Source organism: Giraffa tippelskirchi, chromosome 11 (genome assembly GCF_054371585.1).
Source record: "Giraffa tippelskirchi isolate mGirTip1 chromosome 11, T2T-mGirTip1v1.2.pri, whole genome shotgun sequence".
Lineage (NCBI taxonomy): Eukaryota > Metazoa > Chordata > Mammalia > Artiodactyla > Giraffidae > Giraffa > Giraffa tippelskirchi.
Window position 1 is genome coordinate 21477868 of NC_137285.1, and position 23884 is coordinate 21501751.

Consider the following 23884-nt stretch of genomic DNA (forward strand, 5'->3'; position numbering starts at 1 on the left):
TTTTTCAAATAGAAACACTCCTCCCATGTTTTCTATCCTTCTCTGATTTTTCAAAGCACTTATTACCTTTTATTACGTGAATAATATTATATTACTCTTTTTTATGTATGATACTCATTGGTATACTGTTTTTTATTGTATGTATTATACTGTGTATGACATTTATATAATGTATTTGTTGATTGACCCCGCTCCTCCCCACACCTGTCCCCCACCCCTTATCTCTTGTTGACTGAGGGCAGGAATTACGCTTCGCTCGGTGACGCGCCTGCAAAGCCTGCACAGTGCCCGGTACCCAGCAGGCGCTCGGTAAATACGGGTAGGACCAACAAAAAAATCAATCGTGAACGAAAGAACACACGAACGAGCCTGCGGTCTCTACCTCGACTTCCGGCCCTGGTTTAACCCCTTCGCGCTCCAGGTGAGGCTGAGGAGCCCAGCTCAACGCGCCTGCGCAGCACCCCCGGGTGGGCGTGCGCAGGTTGTAGTCCCGGAGCCGCGGCAGCACTCCTTTTCGAGGCGCCGCGCCCGCGGAGGGTTACATTTGGGAGCGGAGAAGCCTTCGAAGGGCGGGGACTTTAGGGGGCGGGGCTCGCTGGGAGTCCGGGCGGGGCGGCTGGTCCGCGTGCAGTTGCTCCACGTCTGCCTCGCCGCTCACGCGGGGTCCCGCTCCCCGGCCTCCGCCGCTGCCGCCCCCGGCTCGGTCCCCGGCCTAGTCCCGGCCTCCCGCGCAGCCCCGGCCTTCCTGCCGGCCGTCCCCGCCGCAGCCATGTCCAAGGAACCGCGGGCCGGGCGGGAGGAGATCCTGGAGTGCCAGGTGATGTGGGAGCCTGACAGCAAGAACAACACGCAGATGGACCGCTTCCGGGCGGCCGTGAGCGCCGCCTGCGGCCTGGCACTGGGTGAGTGCGGGGCGCGCGTCCCGGGGGGCTCCCCGGCCACCTCTTGCCTGGACCAGGGGCTTTCAGAAATCGAGCTCCTCCCTTGGCCGTCCGAGGGACCACTTGGCAGAGAGACACTCCTCCTGGAGTCCCGGGAGCCCCCTTTTCCTGGACGTTGGGGTCAGGGCCCCTCTTAGTTATTGGAATGGTCTCCTGATTTCATCTTCCCGCCTCTGGGGGTTGGAGGAGCCACTGGACAGGGGGGCCCCCTCCCTGGAGGGTGGGACATCTTCTGACTGTGGGGTTTTGCCCGCATGTCTGTGCGGGGTGTCACTTCCTCTCTTTTCTGGGGGCCAGTCTCCTCTTCTCTGCAGTATCCATCTCCCTGGTAGGGTAGCCCCTCTGCTCTTGGAACCTCTGTGGACCGAGAGATCCCTTGTTAGACATTCCTACCTGTGAGGAATGCTCCCTGGAGTCTTGCCCTCCCATCCCGGGGGCTTCTGTCTCTCCGACCCAGGTCTTCTTTGACCCTTAGCTCTTCCCTTCTGTTGAGGAGTGGGTCACTTGCCAGCCACATTACCTGGTGCTGACCCCTCAGGGCGCTCTCCCCCTCCCCGCCCCCACCAGGCTGACCCTACTAGAGGCCAGCCTGGATTCTGGGCATCGAGAAGATGGATGATGCTCAGGCAGGAGGCTGTCTCTGGGATTGGGGTGGAACTCCTTCCTCTTATGTGTTTACATTCCCAGCCCCAAACCGAACCTAGCCCAGTCGCCCCCCTTCCAGCTCCCTCCCTGTCCTCAGGAGCCACCTGGGTGAGATGGCCCTTTTCTGAGTGAGAAGCTTTCCCTCAGCTCTACCTGGCTGTCCACCTACTTCCTGCATCCTCCCTTCAGCAATTTTCGTCTCATTGTGACTCTTTCCCCCTCGTCTCGCCCCTCTGCCGGCTACAGGGACTCCTGTGTTTCTGTTGGTGGCATCACTGTCCTCAGGGAGCCCCACAGGAATGGAGACTTGGGTCGTCTGCCTTCCAGCATGGTCCCCTTTCCACCCCAGTGCCCGCATCTCCCTGGGGGCCCTGGTTTCCTCTTCCCTGAACACTGGCTGGTTTTCCTCCTTCCTGCTTCTCTTCTCTTCAGTACCTGCTGCCTGCGGGCTTTGCCTGAGCAGCCTTGAAGCGAAGGTCTGGTTGGTCACACCTGGGCTCTGAGACTCACAATGGCTCCTTGTTGACTGTGGATTTGCACATCTTGCCACCTGGCAGCTTCCACGTCCTCCACAGCACGGTGGGCGTCATAGCTTCCACAGGTAGCCCCTTCCCTTGCTCACCTAGCTTCCTCCCTCTCCCGGCTGCCTGCTCCCTGGAGACTGGTGTGGCTTATTACTCCCTAGGCCTTCTTTTCAGGTAATAGTTGGTAAGTTAATGTGTGTTGGATTGGGGGACAGAGTTGTTTCTTTTTGGTCACACCGCATAGCTTTTGGGATCTTAGTTCCCCCACCAGGGATTGAACCTGGGCCCTCGGCAGTGAGAGCACAGAGTCCCAACCACTGGACTGCCAGGAAACTCCCTGGGGCACAGACTTGATTCCCACCAAGAGCCAGGAGTGGAACCACATCCTGTTTTTGTGCTTCCTTGCCTCGATTCCAGGTCTCTTTTTCTTCTGCCAGCTATTCCTGCTTATGCTTTACAAAATGATTTCACAGAAGGGCAGTCCTGTGAGACGCGTGAGGCTGAGCTGTCATCCGACTGCCAGGATTCTGAACTGGCTCTGCCACTTACTAGCTGTGTGGTCAGAGGGAAGTTACCGGATCTCCCCAGCCTTGGTTTCCTCATCTGTAAAATGGGCATAATGAGAGGACCAACATCATTGGGTGGGCGTGAAGGCAATCAGGCTGAGTGCTCTGCCACACCTGGCCAGTGAGGGTGGCTGAGCAGACACTGGCAGGCACCAGTAGCCCCTAGACTGCCTGCCCAACTCCTGTCTGCCCTTCAAGGCTGGGTCTGGTGGCCTGCTGGCCAGGGTGAACCTGCAGACTTAGTTTGGGCTTCTTACACTGAGTTGCAGTCTCCCTGAGAGACTGCATAGGAAAAGCAGGATTTCCAGCTTCTTTGGCAAACCTACCGGCCCATGATGATGAATTTGTGTTCCCACAAGTGGCATCAGCTGAGCTGAGTGGGCCTCCTCTCTTGGTCTGGGAGTGCTTCAGACCTTGGTTTTTTTCTCTTCCTCCTCTTCTACTCCTGATAGTTAACCCACCCTGCTTCTCTCCTTTCCACAGGCCTGGCCCTGGACATTTTGGGCTTTGCTTTAAGAGCTAACTCAAATGCTGTCTTCTCTGATTATTCTCTTTGACCACTTTCTCCTTTCCTCTCTCTCCAGTTGCATATAATTTGGACTTTTAACCTGTCTTGCCTTTTCATTTACTTGTGAGCATGTTTTTTTTTTGGTCTGTGAGGCATGCGGGATCTTCGTTCCCTGACCAGGAATTGATCCTGTGCCCCCTGCAGTGGAAGCATGGAGTCCTACCCACTGGACCATCAGGGAATTCCCTATTTGTGAGCCTTCTTATTTGCTTAAAGACAGCACCCTTAAACTTGTGTTCTCTGTGCCATCAGCAGTGGCTGGTGTGTGGCTGGTAGGCAGCACTGAGCAATGCTCTTTTCTGGATGCAGGGAGAGAGCAAGGTATGCATCTTCACAGGCTGGCTCAGCCCTACTGCAACCCTGAGATGGGATGAATCGGGGGGCATTGTCCAGCCCTCCCCAGACCACCATCAGCGGGAGAATTCTATCCTTGTGTTTTGCAGGGGCAGGGCCTCCCTGGAACTATGCAGTCTCTTCCAGGACCAGAACCGTAGGTTGGTTGGCTCTTGTCATGGCTTCCAGCAGAGTTCATCTGGGAATCCACAGCATGCCCGCCTAGACCTTGGGGTCCTCTGGGTGCAGACCTCAGGGGCGGCCTGTAGCCCCAGCCCAGCACATGTGCCTGTGACACTTGGCCTTGTTTGCAAGGCCCCAGGGGGCATACTACATGTACCAGCTCTCTGTCATTAGGGGAGTGCCACCAGCTTTATGGTACACATTACTTTTTGCTTTTTATACACAGCCATTAAAAAATATATATATATTTATTTGACTGTGCTAGGTCTTTTAGTTATGGCACATGGGATCTTTGATCTGTGTTGTAGCATGTAGGATTTAGTTCCCTGACCAGGGGTTGAACCCTGCCCCCTTGCATTGGGAGCCCAGAGCCTTAGCCACTGGGCCACCAGGAAAGTCCCAGTACACGTTGTTCTGGAGGACTGGGCCAAGCGTCTTTACATCACAAACTGCAACTCGTCTCTGCATGCCAGCATCTGGGGGAAAACTGGCCAACACAAAGAAGGCTTGGTCTCCATTCTCAGACGGCTCAAGTGTCCTTATGGGGAGAAGGCTCTCACAAAGGTAGCAGTGCTGAGGAGTGGGTATAGGGGGGTGTGCCACCCACCTTTTAAGCTCCAGGGCTGTTAGGATGCCACTAAAGGGGGCGGACAGGACCTTGAGCTGAGATGTGAAAGGTGTAGGCGGGTCAGAATTCTCACAGGTGGGGAGGAAGAAGCCAGTGAAGCTGCAGGCAGGGCTTACAAACTCAGAGGCCTGCAGGGACCAGGCAGGTGATGAGATATTAATAACAGTGAATGTTTAGTGAGCCCTTCCTACACAAATGAGCCAGACCTCATTTGGGAACTTAACATGGATTAACTAACTTAATCCTCAGTAACCTGGCCAGGTAGATGGGGCTTTCATCAAGTTTCCCAGCTGAGAAACTGGAAGCTCAGAGTCTTGGCTGAGGTCTGACAGCTGTGAGCAGTGGGGCTGGAGTCAGTGCCCTGAACTGCAGTATCAGGTTGCCTCGCATGTGTGTGAAGGGCTGGGTGGGGCACCTGTTACCTGCTTTAGCTGTTTGTCACCATATTGTGTGACTGCTACCTGTTGCTTCATTGCGAATCACCCCAGGACTTAGTGACATAAAACGACAGTAGACATTTAGTATCTCTCAGTTTCCATGGGTCAGGCTTCTGGGAGGGGCTTAGCTGGACAGTTCTAGCTCTGGATCTCCTAAGGCTGCGTCCATCTGCTCTCACCTGAAGGCTGAACCGGGGCTGTCAGCCACACTTCTCGGGGGCTGGCTCACGTGGCAGTGAGTCATTGCTGGTTGTGGGCAGGAGGCCTCCACTACTTGCCACCTAAGGCTGCTTGAGTGTCCTCCCAGCGTGGCCACTGGCTTCTTGCAGAGCAGGTGATCATGACAGCAAGAACTGCAGTGTCCTTATGACCTTCTGACCTAGCCTCACAAGGCACTTGGTCGTTTCTGTAACAGCTGGTTGGTTTGTTGGATCAGCCTGGCTCAGCCAGGGGCAGGGAGGAGACACCTGTTGGCCAGCTCCCACAATCAAGATGCACCATCTTCTCGGGAGAAGCCAGAAATTCTGAATTTCATCCGGAAACCCAAATTTAGTATCAGCTGCTTCCGTTTCTTTCTGAGCATCGTGCAGACTGAACGAGACATGCCTGTGGTTGGTCACCCAGGTGTCTAGATCACAGTCTCTGAGCCCAGGTTGGGGTGTATGTGTGCGAACAGAAGCCCTGGACTCCCTGCTTGACTGGAGAGTTGTGGATGGTGGGAGAGTTTGGGCACAAACTCCACCCACTTCTCCATGGGTCCTTGTGAAGTTGAGATGCCATTGTGACCTCCAGCTCCTGGGTTGGCAGGCTGGTTACATTCCTGCCCCCTGCTAGATGCTGTTGGGGATGCAGTTTGTGATGGGCTCTCAAGGTCTTCAGGGGAGGCCTGCGTTTCAAGCTCCGGCTCCATCTCTTGTGTCAGCCTCGGCGGGGGTGGGTGGTTTGGTGCCAGAGCTCTTTGCAATTTTTGAGGACCAAGATGATTAAAAAAAAAAAGCCTAGGAGAGGACCTGCAGGGCCTGTTTGTCTCGTGCAGTTTCCTCCAGGCCTTCCAGAGGCTCTGCTGCCAGAGAGGCGCCCTGGGCCTGGCGCTGCCTCCCTTAATGGAGAACATGGCAGCAGACTCCTGCTAACACGTGCTTTTTTATCCCTGTCTTCTTGTCTGAGCTCATGCGGTGCAGTCAGGAGACCCGTCACGTGTCACAAGTGATGATCAGGATAACACGTTTGGGCCCTCCTCTCTGGCAAGCACTGTTCTTAGTGCTTTCTGTGCTTTGACTCACGCAGTCCTTGCAGTGACCCCACGATGACTACCATTATCTCACTTTTACGGAAGAAGAGTCGGAGGCCCAGAGAAGGTAAATGACTTGGGTGACATCAGCCAGTTTAGAGGGTGGCAGGACCTGCACCCGGATGGTCGGCCCTGAAGCCATTGTCTGAGAAGTGTCTGCTGCTTCTCTGGCAGCAGAGCCTCTGCAATTGTCCCCGTGTCACAGGTGAGGATGCTGAGGCTCAGAGAGGTGAAGCAGCCAGCCCCAGGTCGCTGTCTAGTAAGTGACAAGAGCTGAGGTTCGAATGCTAGTCATCCAGCCTGGCCCTTGGGGGCAGGTTAACCCTGCACTGTCATGGGAGGACCTGTGGCTGTCTCCAGCCAGTTTCCAGATGACACTCAAGAGAAACAGTCCCAGAGAGACAGTGTGGCCCACCTGAGGTCCCCAAGCACTGTGTCGAGAGTCAGGGCTGGCTCCAGGCTTCCAGATGTACCATCCCTGGCGTCTTTCCCTGTGAGCTTGGTCGACCTGGGCTGTGGCTCCTGGCTTGAACAGATAAAGGGCAGGGCTCAGGGGAGGTTCTCTTGTAGGCTTTGGAGGAGGGGCAGGCATCATTGCTGGGACACCAGCTTCTCTTTCTTGAACTCAGAGCTCTAAGGCCCCCCCTTCCCCTCATTATGGCTGTGCTAACTCTTCCCACTTTGTCCCAGTCTCTGCTGCCAGAGATGCCCCATGGCCTGGGCTCTTGGCTTCCTCCCAGGTCCTAGCCCCCTGACCCTGCCGCCCTGGCTCTCAGCGATTGCTCTCTTACTCTGGCTCCCATGTCCAGTATGACTGAGGACAATCACTGGATGCTGGGACTTCCCTGGTGGTTCAGTGGCTAGGACTGAGCTTCCAATGCAGGGGGCTCAGGTTTGATCCCTGGTCAGGGTACTAGATCCCACATGCCATAACTAAGATCCGGTGCAGCCCCCCAAAAAAGAACTCTTTAAAAAAAAAAATTTACTGGATGCCACATGGAGGAGGGACACTGCTAAGGGCAGGGATCACTATGTCTCATCCTCTGGATACACCCCCAGTGAGGATGATGAAAACTGTAGTTGAGTGATGCGATGAGAGAACTCGACCTGTTGGTCAGCTTCCTGCTGAACTGTTATCATCCCTGGGGGCACCAGTGGATGAATTTTAAGTCCTGTTGAAAACATACTGAGATTAAAAAGGCCCAAAGAGGAGACAGGACTTGCCCGTGGTCCCAGGATTAGAACCTGCTGAGAAGAACATGCCTCCATTTGTGTAAAAGTGGGAGGCAGAGGGATGTATTTGCTGACACATAAAATCTGCAAAGTCACACACACAAAAATCTCTTTCACTGGTTACTTCTGGACCAGAAAAGTTAGAGGGTTGTGGGGGTTAGAGAGAGGGAGGCTGTTTTTTTTTTCTTTAACATGTAATCTTTTATTTACTTTGTGATTTTGAATGCTGTGAATGTAGCGCTTACTCAGAAATCAAAATAAGAAAATAATACAAAAAATCCCCATAGCATTGTCTTGGCATAAAGAGTCATTGGCAAGCTTCCAGTTTTGGACTGAATTTTCAAATCTATTGAACATAGGTTTTGTGAGTTTGTATGGTATAATAATGTGCTAAGTCACTCTAGTCGTGTCCGATTCTTTATGACTCTATGGACTTTAGGTTGGCAGCTTCCTCTGTCCATGGGATTCTCTAGGCAGGAGTACTGGAGTGTGTTGCCATGCCCTCCTCCAGGGAATCTTCCCGATCTAGGGATCGAATGTGCATCTCCAGCATTGGCAGGTGGATTCTTTACCACTAGCACCACTTGGGAAGCCCCTAAGCATTTTATACCTGGGCTCATTGAAATCCTCATATTTGCCCTGTGAAGCAGGTTGTTATTAATCATTTCCATTTCACAGATGGGGAGACAGAGACACAGCACTTACAGAGCTTGCCTGAAGCCTCACAGCTAATAAATGGCCAAGTCGGGATTTGAACTCAGGCCTTCTGGGTCCAGAGTCCATCGTCTCAGGCATGCTGGCTAAGATAAAAAATCAGCTGCCTCATTGCTTTGGTTCCTTTTGGGGACTAGCAGTGGTGGGTTTGCTTCAACAAAGACTAAGGTGCCCTGCTCTCCCAAGATCCTTTCTCATCAGATGCCTTTGAAGCCTTCAGACACATGTAACTCCATCTTATCATTGAACTAAGTTTCCTCCTAAGATTAATCTGAGCTATATGTCTTTTTTTTCCAGAAAATTATGATGACCTGTATCATTGGTCAGTTGAGTCATATTCAGACTTCTGGGCAGAATTCTGGAAATTCAGTGGAATTGTCTTCTCACGCATGTATGATGAGGTAAGTAGAGATTTCGCTTACACATTCTTTTTGTGTGTTGCAAAATCATTAATTTGGGGGGCTCGTGGTTATGATTCAAAATGAAGTGTTAATTTGGAGGAAGACTAAATCCTATCTTATTTTAAATCCTCACAACAGCGGGAAAAAGTCATTGCCTCAGAGAACTGTTGGGGGATTGTTCTGGGGTCAAGGACCTCATGGGTACTCTGCAGACTTGGAGCCCCGCAGTGAGCATGGATCCCAGGCCCTGTCTTGGCACTCTGAGTGATCCTAAGAGTAGGGCATCACTTTGTTTCTATTCTATTAAAAATTGTTAGAGTTATGGTAAAATACACATAACACAAAATTTACCATTTGATCCATTTTAAAGTATACATTCAGTGATGCTGCATGCATTCGCGTAATTGTTTTTTAAACTATCAGTTTTGTTGTTAAACTGGATTTTATTTTATTTTTGGTGGTGCAGCATGTGGGATCTTAGTTACCTGACTAGGGATCGAACCCATGCCCCCTGCAGAGGAAGCTCAGAGTCTTAACCACTGGACCACCAGGAAAGTCCCTAACATGGATTTTAGAGGTTTCTTTTTCCCAGATCTTTATCCTCAATAAATATCCAGGGACTAGGAACTCTGTTATTCAAAGTATCATTTGTTGTGTTGTTGGTTTGATTGTGAGGTGAGCCATTCTGAAAGGTTCATCTGTAGGCACTTGGGGAAGAAAACCAAGGTTCCAGCCCCTGAGGATGGAGGCAGGGATACTGCTTTCTGAAAACTGTGGTGCGAGGGTCAGGTAGGCCCTGCACTTTGACCCACTGGTTTCTATGCTCCTGGTTACACCTGGAACACTGGGCAGCTGCCATGTCTGTCTTATTTACTTTCTCTCATCAGCATCTCTCATAAAGTAGGGGTTTAATAATTGTTGACAGATGGAGAAGGAAATGGCAACCCACTCCAGTATTCTTGCCTGGAGAATCCCATGGACGGAGGAGCCTGGTAGGTTACAGTCCACGGGGTCGCAAAGAGTCGGACACGACTGAGCGACTTCACTTTCACTTCTCGACATAGGCACCTGTTACTACCAAAGTAAAAAAAGTTCTTATCCAGTCGGATAGCAGAAAACTGGAGGGGGAGTTGGTCCCCAGCTGTGGGAGGGGGCAGGGTGATTTCTTTTCCAGATGCATCCCTTGTGACCACTGTTCTCTAAATTCCAAACAGGTTAACTAATCAGTGTCAGCGGCAAAAAGCAGACAATATTTTAATAGACTAATTAAAATAAAATTTTGTACCTCAAAAAAAAAATTGTTGACAGAGTAAATTAGAGGGGATGATGTTTTCTCTTGGTGTTAATTTTTTTTAATGTTAGTGAGGAATAATTGCTATATATAATTATGTATTTCAAGTGTACATGTGATGACTTAATATGTATACACACACACACACCTTATGGAATGATTTCCAAGATAATTGACACAGCCATCACCTCACACAGTTACCTTTTTTTCCTGGTGAGAATGCTTAAGATCTCTCAGCAACTGTCAGGTACACAGTACTGCATTCATTTCTATTTTCAGTTTCCAGCCTTTGGGCGAGGTCAGCGTTCAGCCTATAAAACGATCTAGTGTCGCTTTGGGCTGATTGGTTAGCTGGCTTCCTGGGACACGGAGTCACTTGTACGCATCCTTGGTGTTACCCTCTCGTGCATGTGTGTCTTGGTTTGCTGTTGTCCCTGTAGGTCGTGGACACATCCAAAGGGATTGCCGACGTGCCTGAGTGGTTCAAAGGCAGTCGCCTCAACTACGCAGAAAACCTCCTGCAACACAAAGAGAACGACAGAGTGGCCCTTTATGTCGCACGTGAGTCCCAGCAACTGCTATGGTTTTCCTCTCTTAGTGTGTATTTTTTGTTTTGTTTTAAATTCTTGGCTGTACCAGGTGGCATTAGAGATCTTAGTTCCCGGACCAGGGATTGAACCCTGGCCCTCTGCACTGGAAGCATGGAGTTCTAACCACTGGGCCGCCAGGGAAGTCCTGGTTCTGAAGCATTCAGAATCGATATCTTATTTCCAAACAATATCTTGGCACCTTTGGGTTTTGTGTGTGTGTGTGTGTGTACGTGTGTGATGAGAACACAAAATAGTAACTTTACCACCTTAACCATTTTTTGAGTGTCCAATTCAGTGGTGTTAAGTATATTCACATTGCCATGCAGTAGATCTCTGGAACTTTTTCACTGAGACTCTACCCACTAAACATTGATTTCGCCTTTTCCTTCCCCAGCCCTTGGAAAGTTATATATATTAAAAAAATCATAACCAAGTCAAAGAACTCTTCACTTTGTAAAAACATTGCCAATAGTAAAAAAAGAAATTTTTTAATGGCAGATTCTGAGTGTGTGTCTCAGAGGTGCCCTTTCCCACAGCCTTTTTTTTCCATAACGTTGGGTAAACCTGTATCTTGTTTTGCATTCACTGCATCTGTGTAACGTCTCCCAGGCGTGTTTTCTAACCTGCATTTGTACAGGTGTGTGTTTCATCCTTGTCTGTGACTCAGAATCTCTCTGTCTTTTTTGAAAAATTTATTTTGTTTTTTGGTTGTGTGGAGTGTAGGACCTTAGTTCCTTAACCAGGGATCAGACCCAAGCCCCTGCAGTGGAAGCATGGAGTCCTAACCACTGGACCACCAAGGAATTCCCCAGAATCTTTTTTTTTTTTAAGTTAAATTTTTTTTTTTTTTTTACCATGTCGTGTTTGTTTCTGCAATACGGACAATACAAATCAGCCGTGATTCTACATACATCCCCTTCCTTCCTCGCCTCCCTCCCCTCCCCCCATCCCAGCCCTCCAGGTCGTCACAGTGCCAGACTGGCCTCCCTCTGCTACACGGCAACTTCTCACCAGCTGTCCATCTTACACCTGATAGTGTATATATGTTGATGCTACCTTCTCCATTCGCCTCACTCTCTCCCTTCCCAACTGTGTCCACAAGTCCATTCTCTACATCTGCATCTCCTTTCCTCCCCTGCCAATAGGTTCATCAATATCATTTTTCTAGATTCCACATATATGTATTAATATAGTATATTTGTTTTTCTTTTTCTGACTTATTTCACAATGTATAACAGGCTCTAGGTTCATCCACCTCACTGGAACTGATTCAAATTTGTTCTTTTTCATGGCAGAGTACTATTTCATTGTGTATATGTACCACATTTTCTTTATACATTCATGAGTCGATGACATCTAGCTTGCTTCCATGTCCTGGCTGTTGTAAATGGTGCTGCTATGCACATTGGGGTACATGTGTCTTTTTAGATGATCAGAGCCTCTCCTTTTAGGACAGTCCATGGATGACCTGTCCCTTTGCTCTTTCCAGGGGAAGGCAAGGAGGAGATCGTGAAGGTGACTTTTGAAGAGTTGCGGCAACAGGTGGCTTTGTTTGCAGCAGCGATGAGGAAGATGGGCGTGAGGAGAGGAGACCGGGTCGTTGGTGGGTATTTCTGGCTCCTGTCACTGTGGGAACAGGAGAGTGGCTGGGAAGAAATGAGGTGGACTCGGGTCAGGTTGCCCATGGCCTTGTGTATATGTGTGCTTCACAAACTAGACCAGGAAGAACGATCACTGAAAGTATGGCCTGGTGGGAGTGAGCTGGGCTGTGAGGGTCCTCAGCTCCCGGCCCCAGCGTGAGCATGTCTTCATGCTGAGTGGGAGCCAGTGTTCACAGCTGTGTATTTTTTTTCTAATGAAACATGATCCTTTTAAGAAAAATTTTTTTTTATTTATTTGTGTGACTGGGCCCACTCTTAGTTGTGATGCATAGGATCTTTAGTTGTGGCATTAAACTCTTAGCTGTGGCACGTGGAATCTAGTTCCCTAACCAGAGATTGAACCTGGGCCCCCTGCTTTGGGAGCACTGAGTCTTAGCCACTGGACTCCCAGGGAGATTCCAAAACACAGTCCTTAAATTAAACACAAACCAGAGAGTTCATCAGTTGCGTGCATGCTCAGTCGTGTCTGACTCTCTGCGACCCCATGGACTGTAGCCCGCCAGGCTCCTCTGTCCATGGGATTCTCCAGGCAAAAATATTGGAGTGGGTTGCCATTTCCTTCTCCAGGGGATCTTCCTGACTCAGGGATCGAACCTGAGTCTCCTGTGTCTCCTGCACTGGCAGTTGGGTTCTTTACCACGACTCTTCCAAGGCCGGGAAAAGCTGGCTGCTCCATTTTCTGGGTCTGCCCACCTCCAATGTGATGCTTTCCGGAGGAATTTCGGAGGGTAGTTTCCATTCTGTGATTGCTGCTGCTTGTGCTGACATGACTATAGACTGATCCCGAAAACCCAGCAGAGAGAATTTTATCAGTGGAGACTCACCTGACTGATTTCCTCCGCCTCACAGATGTCAGGGGTGGTGCCACCAAACTGCTCATTTCCCAGATGAAAAACCGAGGTCCAGGGGACAAAATCCATCAATTCATTTTTTTTTAAATGTGGAAAAGAATTTCATTGTAAAAAACTGGGTGTTGATTTAAATGAGAGGGCTTCCCAGGTGGTGCTAGCAGTAAAGAACTCATCTGCCATTATAGGAGATGCAAGAGACTCGGGTTTAATCCCTAGGAGAAGGAAACGGCAACCCACTCCAGTATTCTTGCCTGAAGAATCCCATGTACAGAGGGGCCTGGAGGGCTATAGTCCATTAGGATTGCAAAGAGTTGGACACAACTGAAGCGACTTAGCATGTATGCATGCAGACAACTTCAGTTCACAAGGTTGTTAACATAAAGTATGTGAAAATACTTGGCCTCTGGAGATTATTTTAAATAAGGAGTTACTTTTATTTTTTTTTTGGACCATGCTGCTTGTGGGTTCTTAGATCCCTGACCAGAGCTTGAACTTGGGCCCTCAGCAGTGAAAGAGCGGAATCCTAACCGCTAGACCGCCATGGAATTCCCCGAGTTACTTAATAGTGAGGCATGAAATTTCATGGCAAGGACACCTCATCACAGATCTGTTAAACAATCGATTATAACTATTTGGTGCTACGGCATAGGAGCAGGGCCCCGGGCCCCAGCTTCCCCATGCCAGACTGGTGGCCACCCTGTCCCTCGGGATCCCCACCAGGGTTTCTTCATTCAGTGTGGCTTCTCCCACGTAGTCCTTCCTGGTGAGAATTTGTTTAGCAGCTTCGAGGGTACCAGGCTCCCTGGAGTCAGGCGGCCTTCTTTCTGTACTTGGTACTGCCTTTGGGCCTGTGGGTTTGAATGAGAAATTCCTCCTCCCCTGGACCTCGAGTTTATTCATCTTTAAACAGGGGAGCAGAGAGGCTGACCTGACTGGTTGTACAGAGTGTCTCGTGGGTGGAGAAGTCAGGTGTACCTTCTTGGTCCTGCCCATCCTCCAGCATCCCGGGTGGGGCCAGTAGTGAGGATGCGTCCAGGGACAATTTCCAGTCCATAGCCAGCCGGGGTTCTGTGTGCTTTGTGCTGTGATGCTGGGGTCAGCGTTTAAGTCGTTCCTTCCAGAATCAGACATCAGATCTCGTTCTTAAACCAAAAGAGAGAGCTTCTCTGTCCTCTGGCCACATGGCTTTGCTCAAGGCACCAACCCCCGTGGCATCGAGGGTATCCATCCCCTGCTCAGAAGCTCAGTAGCTCCTGCTGCCCCCCAGAGGCAGGTCTGCACAGGCCTTGCATTCTTGCTTCCTTCCCTGCCTCCTCACACCCTCGCCTTTCCTCAGTCCCTCCCTGACTGCTGTCCTCCTGAGTGTCCGGCAGATCCTTTGTGGGGAGCCAGCCTCCTCCCACTGGCCTGCAGCTTTACCCGCAAATAGTGTCACTCAGGGAAGCCCCCTAGTTGCCCCTGTTGGACCCTCTGGAGTCACTCAGGGAAGCCCCTGGGTTGCCCCCATTGGATCCTCTGTTGGCATCTCATCCTCTGTCTTCAGAGAATGTGTCATTGGTAGTGGGTTGGCCAAACAGCTTACAGAAAAACCCTAATGAACTTTTTGGCCAACCCAAGTAATTTTCTGTTTGGTTTTTGTGATTATTTGATCATTGGTCTCCTCTGTTTGGCTCTAAAGTCCACCAGGCCTGGGGTTCCAGCTGTGAGGCTTCCCTCCCTGCCCCCAGGGGTCATGGGACCAGGACCACAGGCCAGGGCATCAGCAGGAGAAGCCAGCGGGCATGTTGGTATAACCATTACCCAGCCTCCCTCTCCCAGGGGCCTCACTGAAAGTCGGCGCTCAGGCATGTGTTTGCAGAGGGGGCAGCCTTACCCCGGGGTGAGCTGTGTGAAAGGGCTGGACCCCGAGACTCCTTCTCGGATGATGGAGCTGGGTGTGGAGCGAGCGCTCACTCTGTTAGCTGACTGGAAAGGAATCCGTGGGAAGGGCCGTGACTGCCATGTTGCTGCCCTGGATGGAATGTTCCCCTATAGATCCAAGGGTTCGCCCTGGTTCACTGAGGTCTCTGCTCAGAGGCCGGCCCTGCTGTCCTATGCAGAAATACATTGCCACTCTCTCTGCACCTCACTTCATTTAATTTGTTGCCTTACTGGCTCCCTGAAATCACAAGATTATTTGTGTGTGTGTGTGCATGTCTTTCTGTCCTCCAGGACTAGAGGACAGGGCTTTGTCTTCTGTTCATGGCCCCACCTCAGTCCACGGGGGGCCTGGCACACAGTAGGTGTAGAATGAATATTTATTGGGTGACTGCATGAGAGTACTGGGTCAGAGCAGGCATTTTTGTGGTTGAAACCACAATATCTTGGGTTTTCCTTGGTCCAATTTAATCTGCCTAGAAAAGGAACTCAAGAGGTTCTTCTATCCTCCAGTAAGTTTTCTTCCCTCCTATTTTTATTTTAAAAAGTCTCCCTTTGAAGCAAACAGTTCTGAGAAGGAGAAACAGAAAACAGGGTATATGGGGGCACCTCTTGGCCGTGCTTTTTTGGGGGACATCTCCTATGCTCTTGGCTCCTCAGCATCAGACTGGTCCTGGGTGACCCCCCCCCCCCAGCTTCTTGAGTGTCACAGCTAGAGTACTGATTTGACCTGATGACAGTTACTAGGACTGGGGACTGTGCTTCCCAGAAGTGTGTGTGAGGAAAGCAGTGCACAGAGGCTTGAATGGGGAGATGCTTGGAGAGCTTTGAGGATGAAGTTAGAGCTGCTCACGACTCTTCCTCATCTGTGAATTGGGCATCTCCTGGCCGTGTGTCAGAGCCAGCAGGGTCACACAGCCTCCCTGGGTGGTGAGTCTCGCTGTGCCTCAGGCTATGGCACGGTGGAGACACTTCAGTTACATTCACAGCCAACTCTTCCCTCAGCAGCAGATGTCTGAAAATAGGCCTGCCATGTACCAGGGCTGGGTGGAGCCTGGGTGCTGAGTGAGCGATGTAGGACCCCTGTCCCCGGAACACCCAGCCTGGGAGATGTGGGTGAACCCATAGAAGCAGAAGTACCCATCACTGTTGTCAAATAGGCAGTTCAGAGCTGTGGAAGGAGGAGCAGGAGGAGAGCTGTCCAGGGCGCCTGGGGTGCTGAAGCAGAGAGGGTTTTTGTGTAAGCAGGGAGCCGTGCTCGGGGGAGGCCCTGGCCCTTCTGCTCCTGGGTGTCTTGTGCACAGATCTTTCCTCGAGCATTTAAGGCAAATCTGTTTAATCGATCTTTGGCTATAAAGGTTCTCTGCCTCTATTACTGTAGAAGCCCAGCCTCCTGCTTGAAGACGGGCCTGAGCCCCTTTTGGCCTTGTATATGTCTCTGCTCTGTCTTCATTCCCCTACAGCTTCTCCTCTCCTCCCTCCATCCAAACATCCACCCACTGGCCGACCAGAGGGCCTTGATCTGCAGGGTGTGACAGAAGGCATTTGGTAAAGCAGAGGACAAGACAGTCAAAGTCGCAGCCCTCGCAAGAGAACCAGTTATAAGTTGCCAGTTATGATTTTCCTTAGGTGATTACTATGGTAAATCTGGTGAGGGAGAAATATGGCATGCTTTGTGGGTGACTGGCCAGGGCACCTGAGTTCATGGAGTGCCCTTGGAGAAGGCTTCCCTGAGGGATTTTCATTTGCATTCAGTGCTGAAGGATGACTGTGAGCCCAGTAGGGAAGGTTGGTATGGGTGGGAGTGTCCAGACAGCTCATGCAGCCTGTGCAAAGGCCCTGAGGCAGCAGGAGCTTCAAACAACTGAAGAACTGAAGGCAGGCTATTGTGACTGATTCCAGAGTGAGTGCCAGAGCAGAGGGAGAAGAGGCCAGACTGGATCGTGAGGGGTCACTGATCGGAGTGGGTTGGAGGGGGTGATGACAGGAAGCAGTCAGGCTGGCAGCAGGTGATTGTGGCATCTGAGCAGGAGCTGTCCAGGCGGGTGGGGTAGACCTGGCCCAACTCGGTGAGCTGTTCACAGCCAGCCCCTCTCCCCACTCCAACCCTGGCTCTAGGAGGTGCTTTTGGAAGTCTTCTGCATCCTCACACCCTGACCGAACGTTCTCCCTGTGTCCCCTACGCAGGCTACTTGCCCAACAGCGCGCACGCCGTGGAGGCCATGCTGGCAGCCGCAAGCATTGGGGCCATCTGGAGTTCCACGTCCCCAGACTTTGGCGTGAATGTGAGTTGGGGTCCCCTCAAGTGCCCTGGGTGTGCTGTCCCAGCAGGGTACCATTCCTTGTGATTTCTGCCTGATATCTTGGGTCAGGGTGTGGGCAGCTGCAGGGTGGGACCAGCAAGATGGGGAGGAAAACGGCTTCACTGTGACCTCCCGTCTCCCCAGCCAGTGACTTGTGATCTATGGGACAGAAGGAGCCAGAAGGAGCTGAATATTTTTTTAAATTAATTAACTAACTTACTTTTGGCTGCGCTGGGTCTTCTTTGCTGCTCTTGAGCTTTCTCTGGTTGTGGCGAGCAGGGGCTGCTACTCTGTTGGCAGTGCATAGGCTTCTCGTTGTGGTGGCTTCTCTTGTTGCAGAGGAGGGGCTCTAGGGCATGTGGGCTCAGTAGCTGAGGTGCATGAGCTAAGCTGCTCCACAGCATGAGGGATCTTCCTGGACCAGGGATTGAACCCATGACCCCTGCATTAGCAGGTGGAGTCTTAACCACTGGGCCATCAGGAGAGTCCAGAGCCGAATTGTCTCTAAAGTCTACAAGTAAATGATTGTTCCTTCCTTTCTTTACTATTCCTCACGTCCAGCCATGTGTTTTGGCTACATTAGTGTGTGTTACATGTGATGGGCAGTGTTCTGAGCATCCAGCAAGAAGTGCTCCACCACTGCTCTGGTAACTTCATGCCCACATGAAGTTTTCTGATGTTTATCTTCTGCAGACTATTTTCCAGATTTGCTCACAGAAGTTCCCCCGAGGCCTCCAGCATTGCCATTTCCGATCTCTTACTTTTTTAAAAGTATTTTTAAAATTAGTTATTTATGTTTAACTGCACTGGGTCTTCATTGCTGCGTGAGGGCTTTCTCTAGTTGCAGTGAGTGGAGGCTACTCTTTGTTGCCGTGAGCAGGCTTCTCATTTCGGTGGCTTCTCTTGTTGCGGAGCGTGGGCTCTAGGTGTGCAGGCTCAATAGTTGTGGAGCACGGGTTTTGTTGTTCTGTGGCGTGAGGGATTTTCCCAGACCAGGGAGAGAATCGATGTCCCCTGTGTTACAAGACGGATTCTTAACCACTGGACCACCAAGGAAGCCCTCATCTCTTACTTTGGGTCTGAGCTTTGCACCTTATGTGGGAGCGGATTGAGCCTTTTTATTCCCTTAAACCTGGAGGGTACCAGGGACCAGGGAGCACCAGCTGCAGAGTGACTCAGGCAGGGACGGGAAGCTGAGCCCCACGTGGGGAAGGAAGAAACAGTAGAGCAGGACTTCCTGGGACTCTCCACTTCCCGATCAGGGACCTCTCCTGGTTGCAGAGCCTTGGGGCTGAGGGACCCTCAGGAGCCACGAGGACAGTCCCCTGTTAGAGGAATAGTGGGCATCTTCCCAGACTGCTCTTCTTTTGCCCTGGGCGTGGCCCCAGCTCTGGGCATTGGTCAGTGCAGCCCAGGGGCTAAGGGCTGGCCTGGCTTTGCTGGCTGTGCATCCCTGGGCTATGTGTATCCTCATGTGTGAGGCAGGGGCAGTGGAAAGAGAGAGTCTCATGAAACAAGCGTAGACTGCGTGGGCCCATGAATGGTGTGGGAGGGTTGATACACTTGGACTACAGATGCCGTGATGGTGCTTTTCCAGCCTCGCTCTGTGACCCATGTGCCTGGTCCATGGGCCAGGCTTTTTGGGTGTGAGCTTGACACCAGTGTCTGTCCTGAGGCTCGCTCTTCTGGAAAAGATTTCACGGTATTTCTTATTTTCCCCTGCACCATGCAGAGGAAGGACAGACGTGCCTCTGTAACATGGAGGCCTGGAGCAGTGAAGCGATTGGCCGAGGCCAGTCCTGGCCCCATGGGGTAAGGACCGAGCCCTGCTGAGTTCAGGGAGAGGGTGGTCATCCCGGCCCTAATCGCTGGTGGCCGTGATCATGCTTCCTGGGGCTTTGTTGGGCCTTTGCCAGATCGCTTCCCGTCAGGACCGACTTGAGATTGAAGCTCCAGGGTGACCTCTCAATCCCCAAGGCCCTCTGTGAGGCCATGTGAGCTTGGGACAAGGCCATCCTTTGGGAGCCAGTCCCTGGGCACTATTGTCCTTGGATCCCTTAGCAGCCCTTGAACTGTGTTGCCCCGAAGTGGTGAAGGTGCCTCAGGTTGGAGAAGGCATGTGACATGGAGGTTACCAGCAGGCAGGTTCCTGCCCGGGTTTGAATTGGGCTCTGCTGCTTCCGGGCTCCCATTCCTGGGGACACACCACGGGGGGCTTGTGAGGACAGCAGCAGTGACGCCCATCTAGGATTGGGACAGTGCTTGACCCACCCCTGAGCTTAGTAAGTGTCAGGTGTTCCTGATGTGGGATCTGGTTCCCTGACCAGGGATTGAACCCAGGCCCCCTGCATTGTGAGCGCAGGATCCTAGGCTCTGGACCTTCAGGGAAGTCCAGAGGGGTGGGTGTTTTTGAGTGAACTGGAACTTGTAAGCAGTTGTAAAGTTGTTGGCAGAGCTCTAGGTGGCAGGAGGATGTGGCTGTGGCCTTCTAGAGCCTGACTGATGCTCGTGCCTGAGGGGGGCCACAAGCTTCAGAGAGTAGAGGTCCTGAGTTGGCCTCTGGTGGCAGGTCTGAGCCACCAGGAGCAGGGCGGGGCAGCGTTAGGGGACGGGTCACCTCCTACTTGTTTGTAGCATCAGCAGCTGGCCCTGACCCTGTGCCTGTTCTCATGAGTCTGTCCTGTGCGGAATGTCACCACCACAGGCCCCTCTGGCTGACTCTGGTCCAATGTCCTGCAGTGTAGAGGACACGGCCTGTGGGCACCGCTGGAGGGCGTCCCAGGCATTCCTTCCCTGGGTTGAGGCTGGTTTAGGTTTTCTGACGTGGTGGCTGTCATCGGACGCATGCGCGCACTAGATGGCAGCGTGGTTCTGCTCTGACCTCGACCTTCACCACATTTGATTCAGGGAAATCTTTGCCACGCGATGGCCTGAGTCTGGGGAGAGCCCTCTGTTTCATCAGAAAATGACAGGGCCAAACGTCTTTCTACTGAGATGCTTCACTTTGCCCTGAGTTCTGGGAGGTGGTCCTCATTTTGCTGAGCCCCTGGTGTAGAGCCAGAGGCAGACAGTCACGTGCACAGTCTTCGGGAGTGAGTGTTGAGCAGCTGACAGTTCATGTATCAGCCTGGTGACTTCAGGGCCCCCCAGCTGCTGGTACCACCTGTCAGCTCTCAAGGGTGAGCCCTGTGTCTGGGAAGCCCTGGTCCAAGTAACCTGGACCACAGCACTTGCTCATGTGGGCATTATACCCGTGGGCTTCCCTGGTGGCTCAGACGGTAAAGAAACTGCCTGCAAGGCGGGAGACTTGGGTTCGATCCCTGGCTGGGTTGGGACGATCCCCTGGAGGAGGGTGTGGAGACCCACTCCAGTATTCTTGCCTGGAGAATCCTCATGGACAGAGGAGCCTGGTGGGCTGCAGTTCATGGGGTTGCAAAGAGTTAGACAGGACTGAGCAACTAAACACAGCAAGGACCTGGTAGAAAGCAGTGACCCCAGCACCTCAGGTATCTTCTCTGTTCTCTTCCAGTAGCAAAAACCTGCAGGAAAGCACTGAGAGTTAATGATGAGTTGGGGCTGTTTTTCTCACTCTGGGTGGCTGTCCATGTGATCCAGCACTGGCCTGCCTGTTGGTTACAGCTCTGGGTTGGTTGCTAAGCACTGTATCAGGTCAGCTGCATGGTCACAGGTGTGTTCGTTTCATTGTGACATGAGAGCAGTCACGACTGAGCAGCCCTCTCCTGGACTGGAATAGGCCAACAGCTGGTTTCTGATGCTCAGACATCCCAGCTCGACCCACCAGGAACCCCACTACCATGTCATGGGGTCTCTGAGTCTTTGCATGGTGCCCTGTTCTACCTGGTTCTGAAACACTTGTTGTCTTTGCTGTCTGCTCTCTCTCCCTGTGACCAAGCGTCACTTCTGTGATGTCTGAGCCCCAGGTCACTGCCCTCTGGTCCTTCTACCTGTGTGGGCTGGTCCACCAGAAGGATGCTAAGTGTCATGGAGAAATTTCTGCCGCCTTCCATGGCTCCTATCTGACCCCATCCTGCTTCTCCCTGGCCTCAGACTTTCTAGAAGTTCTTTCCCTTCCCTGGGCTGGCTCCCCCTGCCCTGGGCTCTTCTCGTGGCACCCTCAGCTCAGAACAGCTGCTCCCCTTCCACCTGACTGCAAAGCCTGCTCCCTGATGCCCCTGAGTGGAGGTGCTCTCCGGAGGCTTCCTGGGATGCTCTGGCCGTGGTTCTTGCTTCCTCCTCCTGATTCAAGAGCACCAGCCCCTGTGGCAGATGGAGCAGACTGCAACCCCAACTCTGCCGCTGGCAGGTTGTGAAGCTTTGGGCAAATGATGCTGGTCCTGCCTCAGCAAGGATGTGGAGCTGATCATAGCCCCAGCCCACTGCTGGGGACAGGAAGTCAGATGCGTGAGTGCCTGCCACCAGCTAGAAAGGTGGATATTGAACGCCCAGTACATGTAGATGTTTTCATACACAAAAATTTTCTTCCCAGCTTAGGTGAGGACTCTCCGCCCCTCTTAAAACCTTGGGGTCCAGGAATACTGTTTATTTTGCTGTGTGGAGCTTGTTGTTGTTTTCTCTCTCTCTCTTTTTTTTTTTCCCATGCCCTGCTTGGCATGTGGGATCTTAGTTCCCAACCAGGGATTGAATCCCCTGCAGTAGAAGTGCAGGGTCTTAACCACTGGACCACCAGGGAAGTGCCGCTCTGTGGAGTTTGTACGTGGCCAGCTTGCCTAACCCAGTTTTATTTGTTCTCCAGGTGGTTCTCACTGGCTTTTTTCAACATAGCCATTTCTATTGTCTGCTGCGCGGCTCCTTTCTGCCAGCTCCCGGCTCCTGGCTTGGCTGGAACTCCAGGACACCATGGCAGTCTGCACGGAAGCTGGTTTCTGCTTTTTGCCAGGATGCTTTTTTTTTTTTTTTTGGCCACGCTGCGGCATCCGGATCTTAGTTCCCAACCAGGGATCAACTCTGGGCCCCCTGCTGTGGAAGTACGGTCCTAACCACTGGACTGCCTGGGACATCCTACCAGGACTCTCTTCCATCAAGAGCGATGTATTTGCCATAGATTTCTGTGAGACACTGTTTATCAGTGAGGAAGTGTCCAGCTTAGTAAAGCTTTTTGTGAGGAAAGCGAAAGCTTTAAAGATAATCGTAAGCTTTCCCCCCCCTTTAATCTGTTAGCGTAGTAAATTACATGGGTCTGTAATCTCTTTTTCTGTTTGCCTGTTCTCCATCATTTTCTGTCTTCTGAAATGGTTTATATAAAAGGAATATTCTGGTGCTTGAGGATGTGGCGACACTTGCCTGCAGTTCTTTCCTTCCCTGCTGTCTGTGTTGAGAGGTAGACCTTTGACTGCTTTTTCTCCCGTGGTTATTGTCTCCTGCAGTTCTTTCCTTCCCTGCTGTCTGTGTTGAGAGGTAGACCTTTGACTGCTTTTTCTCCCGCGGTTGTTGTCTCTTCGGGTGTTCTACTGCTTCTTGAATCATTTTTGATAAATGTATGTCTTCCTGGGGGATCATCCACTTCATCTGGCTTTTGGCAATTTGTTAACAACACTGAACATAGTGCTTTGTCATTGATTAATCTTTCTGTGGTAAAGTGTGATTTCTGACTTTGGATGATTGTAGGCCTCAGTCTATTCATCTGTAGTGTGGGGATAATAATGCTGTGTTAGAGCACTGAATGAGTGAATATTAGTAAAGTGCCCAGGACAGTGTCTGATATGTGATAAGTATCGTGTAAGTGTTAGCTGGAAATAGCATCTGTCTTCTTGATCACATTTGTCAAGAGGCTTATTTTATTGATCTTCTTGGAAAAAAGATTTTGGTTTTATTGATCAAATCCATCACTAATTTTTCCTTATGGCTTTATTCCTTCCTTTCTTCTCTCTTTGTTTTCCTGGTTACCTAAACCATGAGTGTAGTTCACTGAAAGCAATTGGATATTAGAAACAGTAACATTTAATTACTTTGCTACTTTTTCCCCAGAAAGATTGTACGTTCTAAGGACAAGGAACTCTGCTTGCCTGGCACTGTGTCTTGAAAATGGATGACATTGAAAGTAGAATCTCAGTTCTTTAGTCTTGAGTCCAGAGAATCACAAATTTTGTCATACGTTAGAATCACCTGAGGGGCTTGTGAAAGCCCAGATTGCCAGGCCACCTCAACACTGTTGTCACCAAGACCATTCCTAGGGGCCCTGGCTTCCCCTTGTCTTAAGCACGTGCTTTGCTGACTCCAGGCAAACTCTGAGAAGTAGCGCCTGGCCCACTCCAGGCCAGTCAGTTAGTTACCCAGTGAGTTTAATTAATCGTCCTGTCACAGGTGACCTGTACTCTGCAGCCAGGGTGGAGACCCTGTCCATCAGATCCTCACACAGAGGTTCTGACATCCCTGGAGTAGCCCCAGGCATTGACCTTGAGCTGCTACATTCATTGGGCTTACATCCAAGGGACCAGGAATGCTGGTCCAGGAGTCTGGAGTCTGATGATGCCTTCCCAGATGCTGTTTTTGTGAATGAAGATGGCTCTGCCATAGTCTGAATTTGGCAGGCTGGAAGGGGAGCCAGAGGGGAGACTGTGAGAGCTTGTACCTGTCACCCTTAGGGCTGCGTGCAGGTTGTATCAGTGTGTCTCGAGGCTACACCTGTCAGTTTTGTGTGTACATGAGAGGTGTGCCTTCTCTCAGTGAGAAGGATGTGCTTGAGGGGGATGGTGATTCCATGTGTGGTATAAACAGAATGCTGGGTGTGGAGAGCCTGCTTTTTCAAATGGACTGGTTTATGAGTGT

The 23884-nt window shown here is 51.3% G+C and overlaps 1 protein-coding gene across 5 annotated transcripts in view; it reads left to right on the forward strand.

Moving 5' to 3' along the window:
- Positions 1 to 598: 598 nt before the first annotated feature.
- The window catches only part of AACS (acetoacetyl-CoA synthetase), a 52246-nt gene continuing 28960 nt past the window's right edge, over positions 599 to 23884 (forward strand). For 4 of the 5 annotated variants that reach the window (XM_081540511.1, XM_081540514.1, XM_081540512.1 and 1 more), the window contains exons 1-5: positions 599 to 902; positions 8361 to 8464; positions 10196 to 10316; positions 11835 to 11948; positions 16962 to 17059. In XM_081540511.1, coding sequence (XP_081396637.1) covers positions 770 to 902; positions 8361 to 8464; positions 10196 to 10316; positions 11835 to 11948; positions 16962 to 17059 — 570 coding nt within the window. In that variant the 5' untranslated portion in view covers positions 599 to 769. Of the gene's footprint in view, positions 903 to 8360; positions 8465 to 10195; positions 10317 to 11834; positions 11949 to 16961; positions 17060 to 20850; positions 21526 to 21851; positions 22247 to 23884 lie in introns of those variants that run through there. The other variant, XM_081540516.1, reaches the window with a different exon arrangement.